Here is a 14,053-nt window from a genome sequence, read left to right as displayed (position 1 = left end):
TAACTGGACCCTGACCATTATTCAAAGATTCACTGAATAGAAGAAGATTTGGGGCAAGATTCATTAAAGCTACAGATGTAAATCCGTACTGTGTTAGCAAATTGCAGACACGCAGCAAAATTACTATTTCGGTGAAGACTAGCTGTCTGGCTAATATAAGCCCAATATTTACTCTTTACTTCTCCTTATTGACTCTTTTTTGTTCCACAACTCCAAAAAATATTGCCATGGTATGTAGCCGCTGGATGTTTGATGTCCTTCACCAGCTAATTGCTAACTTTGTTTGTCTGTCGCTGCACAGTGTACATATGTCTATAGATTCCTTTAAACATCTTACACTGCTTTATTACCCAAGCATGAAGCGGATATTCTCCTTGTAGACTTGTATGTATTTTCATGTGTCCAGATGTTTCCCTTCCCTCGGCATATGTAAATGTTAGAGGAGAGGAAGGAAGAGGAGATCCTCTGTTTGTGTCCTCTCAGTGTGGATGAGCATCAGGATCATTGCTCTGGACACACAGTAGCCCACTGTGGCCACAGCCACTTGACACTTGAGACCATCAGCGTGTGCGTGTGCATGTGAATGTGTGTGTGTGTGTGTGTGTGTGTGTGTGTGTGTGTGTGTGTGTGTGTGTGAAAGAGGGGAGATGAGATAAGTGGAGTCGGCCGCAGGGTGGGGGATCAGATCAGAGTGTCTTTGTCCAGAGAACTGACATCTGATTGTTCTGATGGGACCAAGAGGCAACAGCATGTACACACGCTGTACACCCACCCACACAGACACACACACACACACATACAGATGACAATTTGTTGACTTTGTGCTTTCTTTTCTGTCTTTCAGGCTAATATTGGACAGATGGACACAGCCAAGAACATGTGGAAGATGATCATGGGGAACTTGGCCCTCATCCAGGTGACTGAAACACATCTTACTGGGAGCAATCAGGTTAAAGCTGTAGTTGGTGATGATTATAAAAATAACGTTTTGTCATATTTGCTGAAACTGTCACCAAATCCACACAGTAGTATGTAAGAAGGATAATCTGTGAAAAAAATCTGTCGACTCCTTCTCTTAGTGCTTCGAATGGCATTTGCAGGAATTCACCATGTGTGAATCAAAACAGCCAATCAGAGTCAAGAAGTCTTGAATGCAGCTGTCAGTCATGACGTGAACTGCGATCAAGCTGTCAAACTAGGCAGTACTGATCAAATATGAGCCAAGCTTCTGTTACCGCATTGCCTGTTTCCGCTCCAGATGGTTGGTGGTGCTGAGTCTTGGCTTGACTGTTTTCAATATGGCAGCCATGTCACAAACGTTCCCATTTTACAGCAAAACTGTGCACTAAAATATGTTTCTGAAAACATTTGAGGTGAGAAATAGGCAATGCAGTAACAGAATCATGATTAATATTTGATCAGCGCTGTCTAGTTTGACAGTTTGACCGCAGTTCATGAGACACTCCTTGACGAGTTGGGACATTTTTTTTACAGTATTACTGTTTGGATGTGGTGACAGTTTCAGCAAATATGACAAAAGTTATATTTATACAACTGTAGCTTGAAGGCAAGAAATCAGATAATGAGTTCATGTGCGGTCCAATTCCAATGTCAGATCGCTCTGAAACTCAGTTTACATGCCTACATTGTAATTTCAGTTTAAGTGTTACTTTGCTTAAATTATGTTGGATACCACAGTCCACAGCTACAAGTTTTAAGGCTTTACCTTTTCTCTGGTCACACTTTTGTCATAGCAACAAAGCCCTTGCCCAGGATCATTTTTAAAAAACCTTTAAAACCTGCTTACAGTTTCACATTGCCCAATAACAAGGTTTCTCTCAGCCCCTTAACCTGATAAAGAAAACCAAGTTTCTGCTTTACATGACATTTCAGGACTCAAATTACTGCCAAACCTGGGAACAATCTGGTTTCGTAAGTGCACTGTGTGTACAGTAAACACAGCGGCTGATCATTACTGGGCACACCAGTAACACTTGTGTGCTGTGTTACAACTTCTGAACACCAGCTCGGATCAGAAATAAAAAGGGACGTGCAATTTGACTGGAGAAACATACTTGAAACATCTACACACCCAGGCTACACCAGCACTGTGTGATTCCACTTATTGTCGGATCTGATCCACACCTTCAGAGTGTTAAAGGTATAAGCTGTCCCACCCTAACAGGTGCAGCAAAATTGTCGGGAAAGTTGCAGCTATGCCAGTTAAGCCCAGTCTGAAAATAACTCCTGTCCTGAGGCAGTAAGCAGGAGGTACAGGAAATAGCATGGGCAGGAGACTGCAGGAGTTTTTTTTTCATCACACACTATTGTCATTACTCTCAATTAATGTCCTTACACTCTCTGCTGCTTGTATTACTTCTCAGACCAGTTACTGTGCATAAATAGGACTATACACAAACAATATTCCAGGATGAGAAGTCAGTCCTGCCCTTTATTAATATGTATCAGTCATCTTCCGTGAAACATTTAAACAGAATTTCATTTTCCAAAATGAATTCTTAATATGACCTCTCTGTAGGGTCCGTCTGTCATTTGAAATGAGCTTGTGGTTATGTAATGTTTGGTGAGTCCATAGTTCCTGGAACACTTTAAACCGGTGCTGGCCGGGTGCTGACATAACCTCCTATATACTGTAGGATCAGGTTGCACTCTGCACACTGGGTCACACTGGTACTCTATTAAGAGAGCTATATTAGAGACTCAGATTTTTTTTTGCCTATTACTTATTCTGATAGTTGGAGATCGATTTGGTGGAGTGTTGCACTTTGACACAGTGTGTGTCTGAATGAATAAGGTGTTTTCTGTGACCTGTGATATTAAATAGATAGCTGTAAATACAACTGTATGTATAAATGGCACATAAGCTTCTACAGTGTGCAGATGAACTACTCAGATGTAACAAGATCATCTCATATACATCTGAGTTTACATATTAACTGTAATGGATAGCTACATGAACCATTTAAATGTGTGTGTTCAGGTCCAGGCCACAGTGGTGGGGTTCCTGGCATCCATAGCTGCTGTGATCTTCGGCTGGATCCCTGAGGGACACTTCAGGCTGGGCCATGCGGTGTTGCTGTGTGCCTCCAGTGTGGCCACTGCCTTCATTGCCTCTCTGCTGCTAGGTATGGTCACCACGAGGGATGTGAGGGATAGCGCAATGTTAACAGCTACTCAGCATCAGGCATGTCTGGGTTACATCGGACTCTCTGCGTCACTGTTCCGAATATGCCACCTAAACTAACTAATGTAACTGACTGAACTTACAGTATGTTTAGTTACACAGCTAGGTTAGATTATAGTGGCGTTAGACTAACGAAGTTACCCAGAAAAAAGTCCATAGCAGATAGCATAGCTAAATTAGGGCCTGTGTCCACATGGTGTTTTTCTTCTGCAGAAAAGTGGAGGCAGGGCGCGAGGGAGTGCTTCATCAACTTGCTTCATGATGCGCTTAACATGGGTTTTGTTTCTATGACAACAATATCTTGACATTGCCGTTAGCTAGGTAGCTAATGTAACGGAGGGTTGATTACACATTTAACAACAAGTTTACAAAGGTACAGTCATAAAAGCATAACACTTACAATATTCAGACTCCGCTGGCCAATCTGCTCCCCCAGTTGGGCTTCTTTGTCCTCGTTGTGATAGTAGCATAACTAAAAAAGCGGCAGTGACGACACCGGTGCCTTTCTGAAAAGTTCTGAGATCTTCAACTAGAAGGACACAGAGCCGCCACACAAAAAAGGTGGTATGCTCTGGAAAAGGATGCAGGGCACAGCACTTTTCCCCTCTCCTCATTGGGAACAATTAAAAAAAAAAAAAACTATTCTGACACAGGCCCTTACTGTTAAAGGTTCAGTGTGTGACATTCAGAGCATTCAGACAACAGCACACATCTAATTGCCATGTAAAAATATAGAGGAGAAATGGCGTCCTGAGTAGAGAATAAAGTCACACTTCCTCTGTGTGTTGTAGTCTGAGCTTCTCTGTGGTTTGTTGTGGTAAACCAGCCCGGCCACGCGTGTTAGTGCATGTGTGTATCCCAGTGGCTAGCTTACGCTGCCGCCTTGCACTGTGCTCATGCTGCGGTCACTGCTTGTCATGGAAGCTTAGTGCCCAGCCTCTGGTTCCCCCCTGGTTAGCTCTGATGGCACTATTGCCGTTGTTTAGTGGCATTTATGGAGTTAGCGCCATTAGCTGCTAGCCACCTGCTCAGCCATCTCAATGTTGTCTGAAGAACTAGAGCCCCTTTCAGATAACATACTGTACATTCACCTGCAGCCACAAGCACAGTTGTTCATGATATTCTGACATCATGTTTGGTGTTAGCTTTGAATGTAAAAACAGGCAGAATTTTAACATTAGCACAAAACACAAAGTGTAACTGGCTGTTGGTGATGTCTTGCAGGTATTTGGCCATTCATCAAAGTATTACAGATATTAGACAAAGTAAAACTTTGACCCAAGAAAATTGTGAAGTTAAGGGATCGTCAAAGTTGCCCCCTCAAGGTGGACATCTAAACCAATTGTCATGGGAATCCATACAACATTCATTAAAATATTCCACTCAAAACCATGTGAATGTAATGGTGGGTAGAGGAAAGTCAGGGTATTATCGAAGTCATTAGGATTCATCCTCTGGGGACCATAACTATCTGTACCAGATTAATGACAATCCATCTGATAGTTGTTGAGATATTCAGTCTGTATCAAAGTGGTGGCTCAGCATTGCCATCCTTAGAGGCATGACAGCAAGGCTAAAAATTGATCCTACAAAATTTCAGGTGAAAATCTGATTATAAAAAATGTAATTTGCATTATCAACACTTTGTGGCTGTGCTATTAATTGTGTTGCTCTCCTTTCCCTTTTTTCTTATTCTACCTTTCTATGAGGGAAGCCATATTCTTAACTGTCCTTGCCAACCAAAACTGCAGTGAAAAGTTTCCTGTTGCTGTCGGACACACAACTTTTCCAATTTCTGATGAACATAAAATTTTAAACTTTAAAACGGTCTGTTCTTTTCATATATCTTAAAGCCCTCAGCCTCTCTGGACAGCAGCTCTTTATTGCTTCAGGTCCTCTCACTTCATATTTTTAACCCAACCTTCAGGTTTTATTTTTGTCAGCTTCAACTCTCCTGGTGGAAAACAACAGAATCCCTTTCCTTTGTTCTGGGAAAAAAAAACAACCTCTGGCTACACCCTTAAAGACAACATTTTCTATTCTTGTGTTTTAGCTCCTCACACTTGTTTCATGTGTACAGTCAGTGAGACCCCAGAACTCTGATGATCGATGGTTATACACTGAACATTAAGTAGAATATCACATATTGATTAACCTCAGATGCCCTCAGATGCCTTCCATGTTTTGACATCTCTGCCCTTAAATCCCACAGGGCTCATCATGATTGGTGTGATCATCGCGTCTAGGAAAGTTGGCATCAACCCTGACAACGTGGCCACACCTATTGCTGCTAGCCTGGGAGACCTGATCACCCTGTCCCTGCTGGCAGGCATATCAACCGGACTCTACAAAGAACTAGGTAACGAACACACAGGTGCGTCACAGAATAAATGTGATACAGTATCTAATGTAATGCTCTTGCCAGCCCTGTAAAATGAGCCTAAAATGCCTACCCAGGGCACACCCAGAGTAAACTCAAATCTGTTCTTCAACCATTTAGAGTACATGGTGTCTGACAGCTAATTTGAGCTGATGCAACGGCAGTCTTAAGATTTTGTTTGTTTGGTGGTGGTCTGACAGAGGCGTTGGTGTTGTTGTGGCTGTATCTTGAAATAGTTAGGGATGTCAACAGTCAACCATTACTCCGTTAACCACTGAGAATATTTGTGACTGATTACGCATGATGGTCTACAGGTTAATTAAGCTGCTCTTCAGTTTACCGCACTGTGCACCACCCAGGTCTGGTGGCGATAGCTTGTGACTCTGTTTACTGGGCAATTACATTGTGCCCAGTTTCCCCCCTGGTGAGTAAGTGGCTCATTTTTGAGCCGCAAACACCGTTTAGCATTGTTAACACGTGTTAGCTCTGTTAGCACAGTTAGTAGTGTCAGCACAGCTAATGGTGCTAACATAGTTAACAATGCTAAAGGGGTTCTGTGGGTCAAAATGAAGCAACTTACTCACTGAGGCTGCCTTGGGGGAGAACGGAGGGTGGCCAACATGTTTCCGTAGCATTAGCGGCACTGCTAGCTTGCTCCAACCCAGACTGGCTGAACAGTAGAGAATGAAGGGTTTGCAGTAGGCACTATATGTTTCCACATGTTAATGGGAGTAGCCGGCTGTCTATCAGCAAAGCCAACAGAGAATTTAATAAAATCCAACACATTTACATCCTTAAAATATTAAAATTTCACCACATTTAAATGGATAGTGCTTTGAAACTCAGTGCTAAAGCTCACTGAATCAGTGGAGCAGTGGACCAAAAGGAAAGACCTCTTGCGTTTTGTCATTTTGTGTCGTTTTTTTCGTGAGTTACCTGTTAATGGGTGTCAGGCCAAAATTAAAATTAAACAACAAAACTGACTGTTTGCATCAATCAAATCACAGGAGTCTTAGCTTTCCAAAGATATGTCACATAGCAGTTGTGCCTGTAGGCAGTCGGACTGTTAAGTGCACAATGTGTTCAACAGAATTTTAAGGAGTTAATGATGCTCCTAAGTGTCAGACATCTTTTTTTTTTGCTTGTGATTTAATATTTTTGGCCTTAAAGGATCATTCAGCTGTTTACTTGAATGAAGGACTTGCATGTCGTTTTGTTGTTGTTGCTTTTCACTCATTTCCCATTTGCATACGGTGCAGGCTTTACTGAGCTGAGTGTGTGCGAGAACTGTAAGGAGGAGATAGGGTGTAAAAAATATTATTCATTAATTTAAAGCAAATTATTGCATTTTACTGCATTGTACTGCAAGTATTGTTGCTCCTACAGCTGTATTCAGACGTCAGATACTATAGCTTGTTCCATCATGGCAGGAAAACAAACAAAAACAAATAGGTGTTACATAACATACACAGTAATAATTTCTACAGCCAGTATTTCTGTTGTGGAGTCACCGCAGTTGCTGGCCTCTATTACCTTTGAAGATGTTATCCTAAAAGGGAGCAGCATGTGCAGAAATGTGTGAAATGTGACTCTGCGTCTGGCTGTGTGCGGTAAATAAGGATGAAAGCCGCCCACACCTAACCTCACTGCGCTTTAAGGCCAGAAATCCACAGCTATCTGGCTCTATTGTTAGCCCTGCGATCTTTACCGCAGACTAACCCAGATGTACTAAACCAGCGGTTGCTCCACGCCACAGACAGACAAACAGACCAACAAACACTGACGCACACAGGAGCAAGGAAACCATCCTGACTAGAGTGTGGAGGAATCCCATATCTGCTCCCCTAGTCTGAGATTCTGGAAATTTTATAGTCTTACTCACTTTTAATGCCACAGTCTGATACTATGTTGAGCTTATTTGGGTTATTCAGACTGTTGTGTTTGTGGTGGCTGTAGTGTCCTGTAGTGTTAGTTCAGTAGTTAACACTGCCTCCTAGAGACAACACCAGGGACTTACTGTCAGTCCACCTATAGTCCTACTCAGCCCTCATGAGCTCTCTGTAGTTATATTATCAGTTCAATGTCAACCTCAGTTTTGCTTTATTACTATTAAGAATGTGTATATGTTGAAGCACTCATCAAAAATTGTTACTTTGGTCTGCCTTTGATTTCATTTTCATTAAGTCTATGGTGTTTTTGATATTAAACAACAAGGAGTGCTAAGCATTTTCATTTAAGAATTGTGTACAGTAGGTTGTAATATTCTTACACACTGCACTTTTTTAATAAAATAAAGCAAACAAAAAAATTAAAATTGTTATAGAAGATGATATATCATTGAAAAAAGACCATCATTGAGTCACAGACAACATACAGTGCTGTCATTATTAATAAATGATCCACAGACTCCTCAGTAAAATCTGTGCATAGTGAAAGCATCAACACATTCTTGGTGTGTGTCTTCCTCTCATACAGAGCACAATAACTATGCCAACCCGCTGGTGTGCGCTGTGTTTGTGGCGATGTGCCCCCTATGGGTGCTGATAGCCAGGAGGATCCCATCCACCAGAGAACTCCTGTACTCCGGCTGGGAGCCAGTCATCATCGCCATGGCCATCAGCAGGTACAGCTGTTTCACCTTTATGAAAACACAAATCACAAATACACACACTGTGGGTGTGGTTTAAGGTTCTGACAAACTATAGACTGAATCATCATGACGTTGCACTCACAACATCAGTCAGTGCTGGGCAGACCACTGGCAAGTGAAGCTGCATACTTCGAGATCGGAAGCTGGAGCTGAGAATGACGTCACACTCAAACTAACAGCATTCCAGTTACACAAGTTGGAAAAATACTGTAGGTTAGCCAGGTTAGGATAACAACATTTTACATGGTAATTTGCTAACATGCTAATTTAATGTGACACACATAAGAAGGAAGTACTAATCAACAATCTATTTCTACGGCTTTCGCTACAGTTGATGCGCAGAGCAGCCATCTTAGATTTTGGGGTCGAGGCTTGCTGAGATGCTCCCTATTTTCCAAGTTAGAAACCCAACTTCAGGGGATGTTCCAGTTGAAATTGTCTGGGAACTTGGAAATTCCAACTTCCCAGTTCAAATGGAACACACCATGATTTAAACTGTAGAGATATGTGAAATCGGCAAACTTGTTTATTTCAGCTGTAACTTTAACATTTTAAGATACATAGTTGAACATGGTGGTCCAACCTATCTGACATTTCTACTGTGTTTATTCCATGTGCTGTGTTACTTTGCTAGCATCTTTGATAAACCATGGAAGCTGTTTAAGTGTATGCTATATTTTGAATATTTTTAATATCTTTACCTTACACACTTACCAATGGAAGCAGTGGTAAACTAGCAACTTCTGTGTTTTGCAAAATAAATTTTAGTTTTTGTCAGTGGAGTCTGGTGGCGTTGAGATAACTTAAGTCCCCTGTCAGAGAGAGCTGTCTGACAGAAGGGTAAAGCAGTAAAAATATTCTAAATATAGCACACACTTAAACTGATATTGACTTTTTAGGTGGCTGTAAACGAACTAATCGAGGCAGTGTTTGCTCAGCGCCGTTTCATTTTACATATGTGACGTGGGGGTTTTCTACACCGATATTACTGAAGACAAACATTGTGCTTCGGTCTGTTCCACTGTTTATCAGCATATTTAACATCAGTATTGCAAATAAGTCTTTTTTTTTGGCCCTATTTCAAAAATATTACAATTAAATTATAAGAAACTAATTTGAAGACTATTTTTATATTATCTATTGATACAATTATTTTCAAGTTGTTTACTTTTGCAGTCATGTCCCAGATTCTTAATTGTGTGATGAATTGTCATGTGGTTTTTTTTGTTTTTGATTTTGTTTTTTTATGACGATAGCAGTGAAATACAATGGCTAAGTTTCAGCTAATCAGTCTCGTCTGTCTTTTAGTGTCGGTGGTTTGATTCTCGACAAGACCGTCACCAACCCAAACTTTGCTGGCATGGCTGTCTTCACTCCGGTGATCAACGGTGAGTCACAAAAGCCAACAGATGAAACTTTAATGATTCATTTGGGGGAAGTGGGGGGAAGTAAAGAAAAAGATGAGTGTGTGGTGTAGATAACAACAGCCAATATGCTCATAAGTAAAACATCAAACAAACAAACAGTGACAGAGATAGAGGTTGACATACATGCTTCATCCCTGGAGGTGGAGAACAAATATAGAAGAATCTGTTCTGTCACTGAAATGTGTTTTTAAATCTGTTCATGTTTCCACTTCAGTCTGCTTTAATAACAGCTGGAGGTGTCAAATGTGCAGAAATGTTTGTCCCTTAAAAATGGAGCTTGGCATGTTGCTCTGATGCTGAGTTTTTAGACATGACAAATACAAAGTGGTTGAAAATTTTTATTTCATATATTTATGTAAATATTCAAATGAAAAACACCAGAGCATACACATATCAGCATCTGTTTTTTTATCTCATCACAGCAATAATGAGGTTGTTTTGTTCTGTTTCCATGTTTTCTCCATGTGCATGTGTGTGTCAGGTGTGGGAGGTAACCTGGTAGCAGTTCAGGCCAGTCGAATCTCCACCTATCTGCACATGAACGGCTTACCCATGGGGGATCCCAACCCCACCCCCAGGAAGTGCCCCACACCCTGCACCTCCTTCTTCGGCTCCTGTAAGTTGACGGGTGGCTTTGGAATGTTCCACTGTTTCTCTCCTAGTTTTATCTAATGAAAACAAATCTTTCCATGTTGGAAAATATCCATCATCCATCCCAAAAGAGCCCAGCCTTCATTTTCCTCCAAAGCAGAATAGAATAAGTTCCACTTTATCATATTCTGCTATTAAAGTAAGACTGGTTTAAAAGGAGCTCCTCTTTCTCTTCCAGCTGTGAACTCTCGTTCAGCCCGTGTGCTCTTCCTCCTGGTTGCCCCGGGTCACCTTGTCTTCCTCTACACCATCAACTCCCTGAGGGGGGGACACACCACTCTGACACCTGTCTTCATTACGTTCTACTTGGCTGCTGCACTACTACAGGTACACACAAACACACTCTTTATTTACTCTACCTGCAGCTGAGGGGAGTGAAATGTGCAGGTAACCAAAACTGGGAGTGATTTATGTATGCAGGATTGACACAGTGTTATCAGTTACTGGGAGTTTTATAACATGCATCAAACAGAAAACCTAATCATTTATTATTACTATTATTAATATCAGTGTGGCAGCAGCAAATACTGTAGCAGTAGGTGAGGTGGAAATAAGCCTCTGCAGAGACACACTGCAAAGTAAACATCTTAGTGAACCTTTACAGAGAAGAGGAGCCAACATGTACACCTCCAAATCTCAACACGATGTAGACTTGCTTGTTGTCCCTGTGAGGTAGTTTTCTAATTTTATTCCTCAGTGCCGGCGACAGCCATGGCCAGAGGCATTATGCTTTCAGGTTGTCCTTCTGTATGAATGTACATCCCATTCTCATGAATGCGATATCTCAGGAACACCTTGAGGGAGTTTCTTCAAATTTGGCACAAACGTCCACTTGAACAGATTACATTTTGGTGGTTAAAGTTCATGTTTTTTGGCCATAAGTGGAGAACACTTACGCTATTTATGATTTCAAGATTTCACACAAATGTCTAATAGGATAAAATGATGAAGTGATGACATTTTATATCCAAAAGGTCAAAGGTCAGCTTCACTGTGACATCATAATGTTCTGCAAAAACACTTTTCTGGCCGTTACTCAACATCATAACACAGGAACACAAGAGGAGACATTTGGTCAGATACTGAATCGGTGACACTAATCTTGGGTGTCCACCTGTGCTGGAAACTGTGCTGATTGTATAGATCCTCTGTTCGGCTGGATCGAAGATGTGTGTGAGGCATCCATGTTTTAGAATATGCAGCTTACCCACAGCAGCATTTGAAGCATTATCACATGTCATGGCTTCATATGAGTCTGGACAGACATGGATGTAAAATGTAACTTGATGGTTTACGGAGGCATGCAACCACAAGGCGGTAATTCTAGTTTCTTTCAGTGTTTTGATGTACATTTCTGCAGAGTACTGCCACAAGGGAGCTTAGAGCTTATTACTTTTATCGTACAGGGCTATAATGCCAATGCAGACGTTTTTATCTTTTATTTAGGCTTACATATTTTGATAGATGCGTTTCAGATGTGCAATTTAGTGTCAAGTACAAACTTTCTGACAGCATGATATGACCTGTAGGTCATATCATGCTGTCAGAACCCCTCTCTCTCCCTCCATTGCCAGTCTGCCATTACACTGTCAAATGTCAAATAAAGGTGAAAATGCCAATAAATAGTAATACTACTAAAAAAATCTGAAAACACATCAACCTCACATACATAATGATATTTCATCCTCAGGGCATCTAATTGGTTATTCAACAAAACAGTTATTATAATAATGTCCACATCATTTAGTGACATTAATATCTCCTCCTCCAAACCATGAGGGAAATAAAAGCAAATTAAATCAGATAGTTCCATCCTGCCTCTGTCTTCTTAAGCAGCGATGATTGATAACCACCTTAAACATCTCTCATAATTATCCTGAATTATTATCCTGAGATGAGGATCTTATAATTACAAGTGTTCATGTAATTATGTGTGATCCTGATCTTGTAATTATGAGGTAGTTTTCCCATAATTAAGAGATAAAGAAGTTATCGTTGCCAGATCAGGCCTCTAATTATTTTTTTCTTTGTAATGCATTTCTGTATTGTGTATTTATTATATTAAAAGACTGCAAATCAGTGAGATTGAAATGGGATCTCAGGGCGGTGTGCTCTGTTGCCAGGAGCCCATAGCTTGTACTAAGCAGCACACTGAATGCATTGCTGAAACATTTTCTTTACCCTGAATTAAAGGGTGACCTCAGCACTACCTACCATGCCATGTAGGACTACTGACAAGCTATAGAGCTTTATAATTGGCAAGCATTTGTCCAGTTTGATGAGTTTATAAGGAAAGATGGTAGGGAGATCTCACAAGGTTTTATGGGGATTGGTTGAATTTCAATTACATGATCATGATTTCCGGGAATCCCAAAACTGACCTGTCTGTACAATCAATCAAACACTGTCTTCCAGTTGAGGTTTTCTGAGAGAGGCAAAGTCTCTGTGGCTCCTGTAAAAAGAGTTTGCTCCTCCTTCTGTCTCCCTCCAGGTGATAATCCTCCTCTACCTGGCAGACTGGATGGTCCACTGGATGTGGGGTCGAGGCATGGACCCCGACAACTTCTCCATCCCCTACTTGACGGCTCTGGGTGACCTGCTGGGGACCGGCTTCCTCGCCCTCTGCTTCCACATGCGCTGGTTCATCGGGGACAGAGACTCTAACGCGGGCAACTGAATGCATGCACAGACACACGCACAGAAGAAAAAGACAAAAAAAACTTCACATACTGTATGCTTGAACGCACGGACGGTGACGAACATCACCCGTATGCCTGAACATTATCTGCAAGTGGACATTGTCTACTATAAAAGGGCTAATCTCCTTTAGGGCTCTGATTGATGGTATAGCACTTGTAGGGCAGTAGTGTTTCATCTCATCTGGATATCAGGACACTGATGCACCGCAGCAGAAGACCAGATTTGAAACAGTATCTGTGTTTCACTTTAGAAACAATGCAAACACACATATCTCCACCTCAACCAGTGAACAAAACTCCACCAGATGGATCCAGCCCCACAAACTATATTTTACTTAATAACTGAGTCCTACTACTTTTGTTATTATTATACTATTGACAATGATTATTATTGTTGGTAAATAATGCATTTGATATGAATCGATATTTGTTCTATGTACAGGGCCGGTCCTCATTATTTTCAATGGGGACGTTAGCCCATCCGTTTTTAAAGATCAAGTTTTAACACTTGAAACTAAGACAACAAAAGATAGCAAAATATATCCAAACAAGCCTAGAATGCTTAATCACCAAGTGCTCTGTCTTACATACAGAATGAATATTATACGTGTCTCATTTCTGATTCAGTAGAGTGCATAGGGCTAGCTGTTCTCTCTGTTGTACCCTGGCCTTGTGACTGTAGGAAACAGGATTGGGGGGTTTTACTACAGGGGACTGGACCACAAACGTAACAAGCTAAATCCCTTTTGGCATCGCTCCCATTGGCGGATGGCTTAATTTGAGTTGGACGGGAACAGAAAATCAAGGTTGTAATTCCCACGTTTACTTCCCCTCAATTCTGGGCTTGAGAATCAGGAATATTAGATCTAAGGTCAGATCAATGTTCAACAAATGTTTGCATCAGCCACTCCAAGAAGGTATACCTCTGATTTTATCAGCAGTTAGAATTAATTAATGTCTATTTAAAAGTTAATGGGGGTTGTGTGCTCACTCACACTTCCTCTGGAGTCCACAGAGCTCACACTGTTTCCTTTTTTGGCT

At 41.2% G+C, this 14,053-nt stretch overlaps 1 protein-coding gene across 2 annotated transcripts in view; it reads left to right on the top strand.

The window, feature by feature from the left end:
• The window catches only part of slc41a1 (solute carrier family 41 member 1), a 28,813-nt gene extending 15,810 nt beyond the window's left edge, over positions 1-13,003 (top strand). Inside the window, exons 4-11 of one of the 2 annotated variants that reach the window (XM_078176112.1) lie at positions 845-916; positions 3,002-3,146; positions 5,418-5,579; positions 8,061-8,208; positions 9,544-9,623; positions 10,144-10,278; positions 10,492-10,640; positions 12,805-13,003. In XM_078176112.1, the coding sequence (XP_078032238.1) occupies positions 845-916; positions 3,002-3,146; positions 5,418-5,579; positions 8,061-8,208; positions 9,544-9,623; positions 10,144-10,278; positions 10,492-10,640; positions 12,805-12,990 (1,077 nt within the window). In that variant the 3' untranslated portion in view covers positions 12,991-13,003. The remainder of the gene's footprint in view (positions 1-844; positions 917-3,001; positions 3,147-5,417; positions 5,580-8,060; positions 8,209-9,543; positions 9,624-10,143; positions 10,279-10,491; positions 10,641-12,804) is intronic. The other variant, XM_033626859.2, reaches the window with a different exon arrangement.
• The last annotated feature ends 1,050 nt before the right edge of the window (positions 13,004-14,053 follow it).

The sequence above is a fragment of the Epinephelus lanceolatus genome, chromosome 1 (genome assembly GCF_041903045.1).
Source record: "Epinephelus lanceolatus isolate andai-2023 chromosome 1, ASM4190304v1, whole genome shotgun sequence".
In the NCBI taxonomy this organism is placed as follows: Eukaryota; Metazoa; Chordata; class Actinopteri; order Perciformes; family Serranidae; genus Epinephelus; species Epinephelus lanceolatus.
Note: the sequence above shows the minus strand (reverse complement) of the source record. Positions and strands in the feature narration are given on the sequence as shown.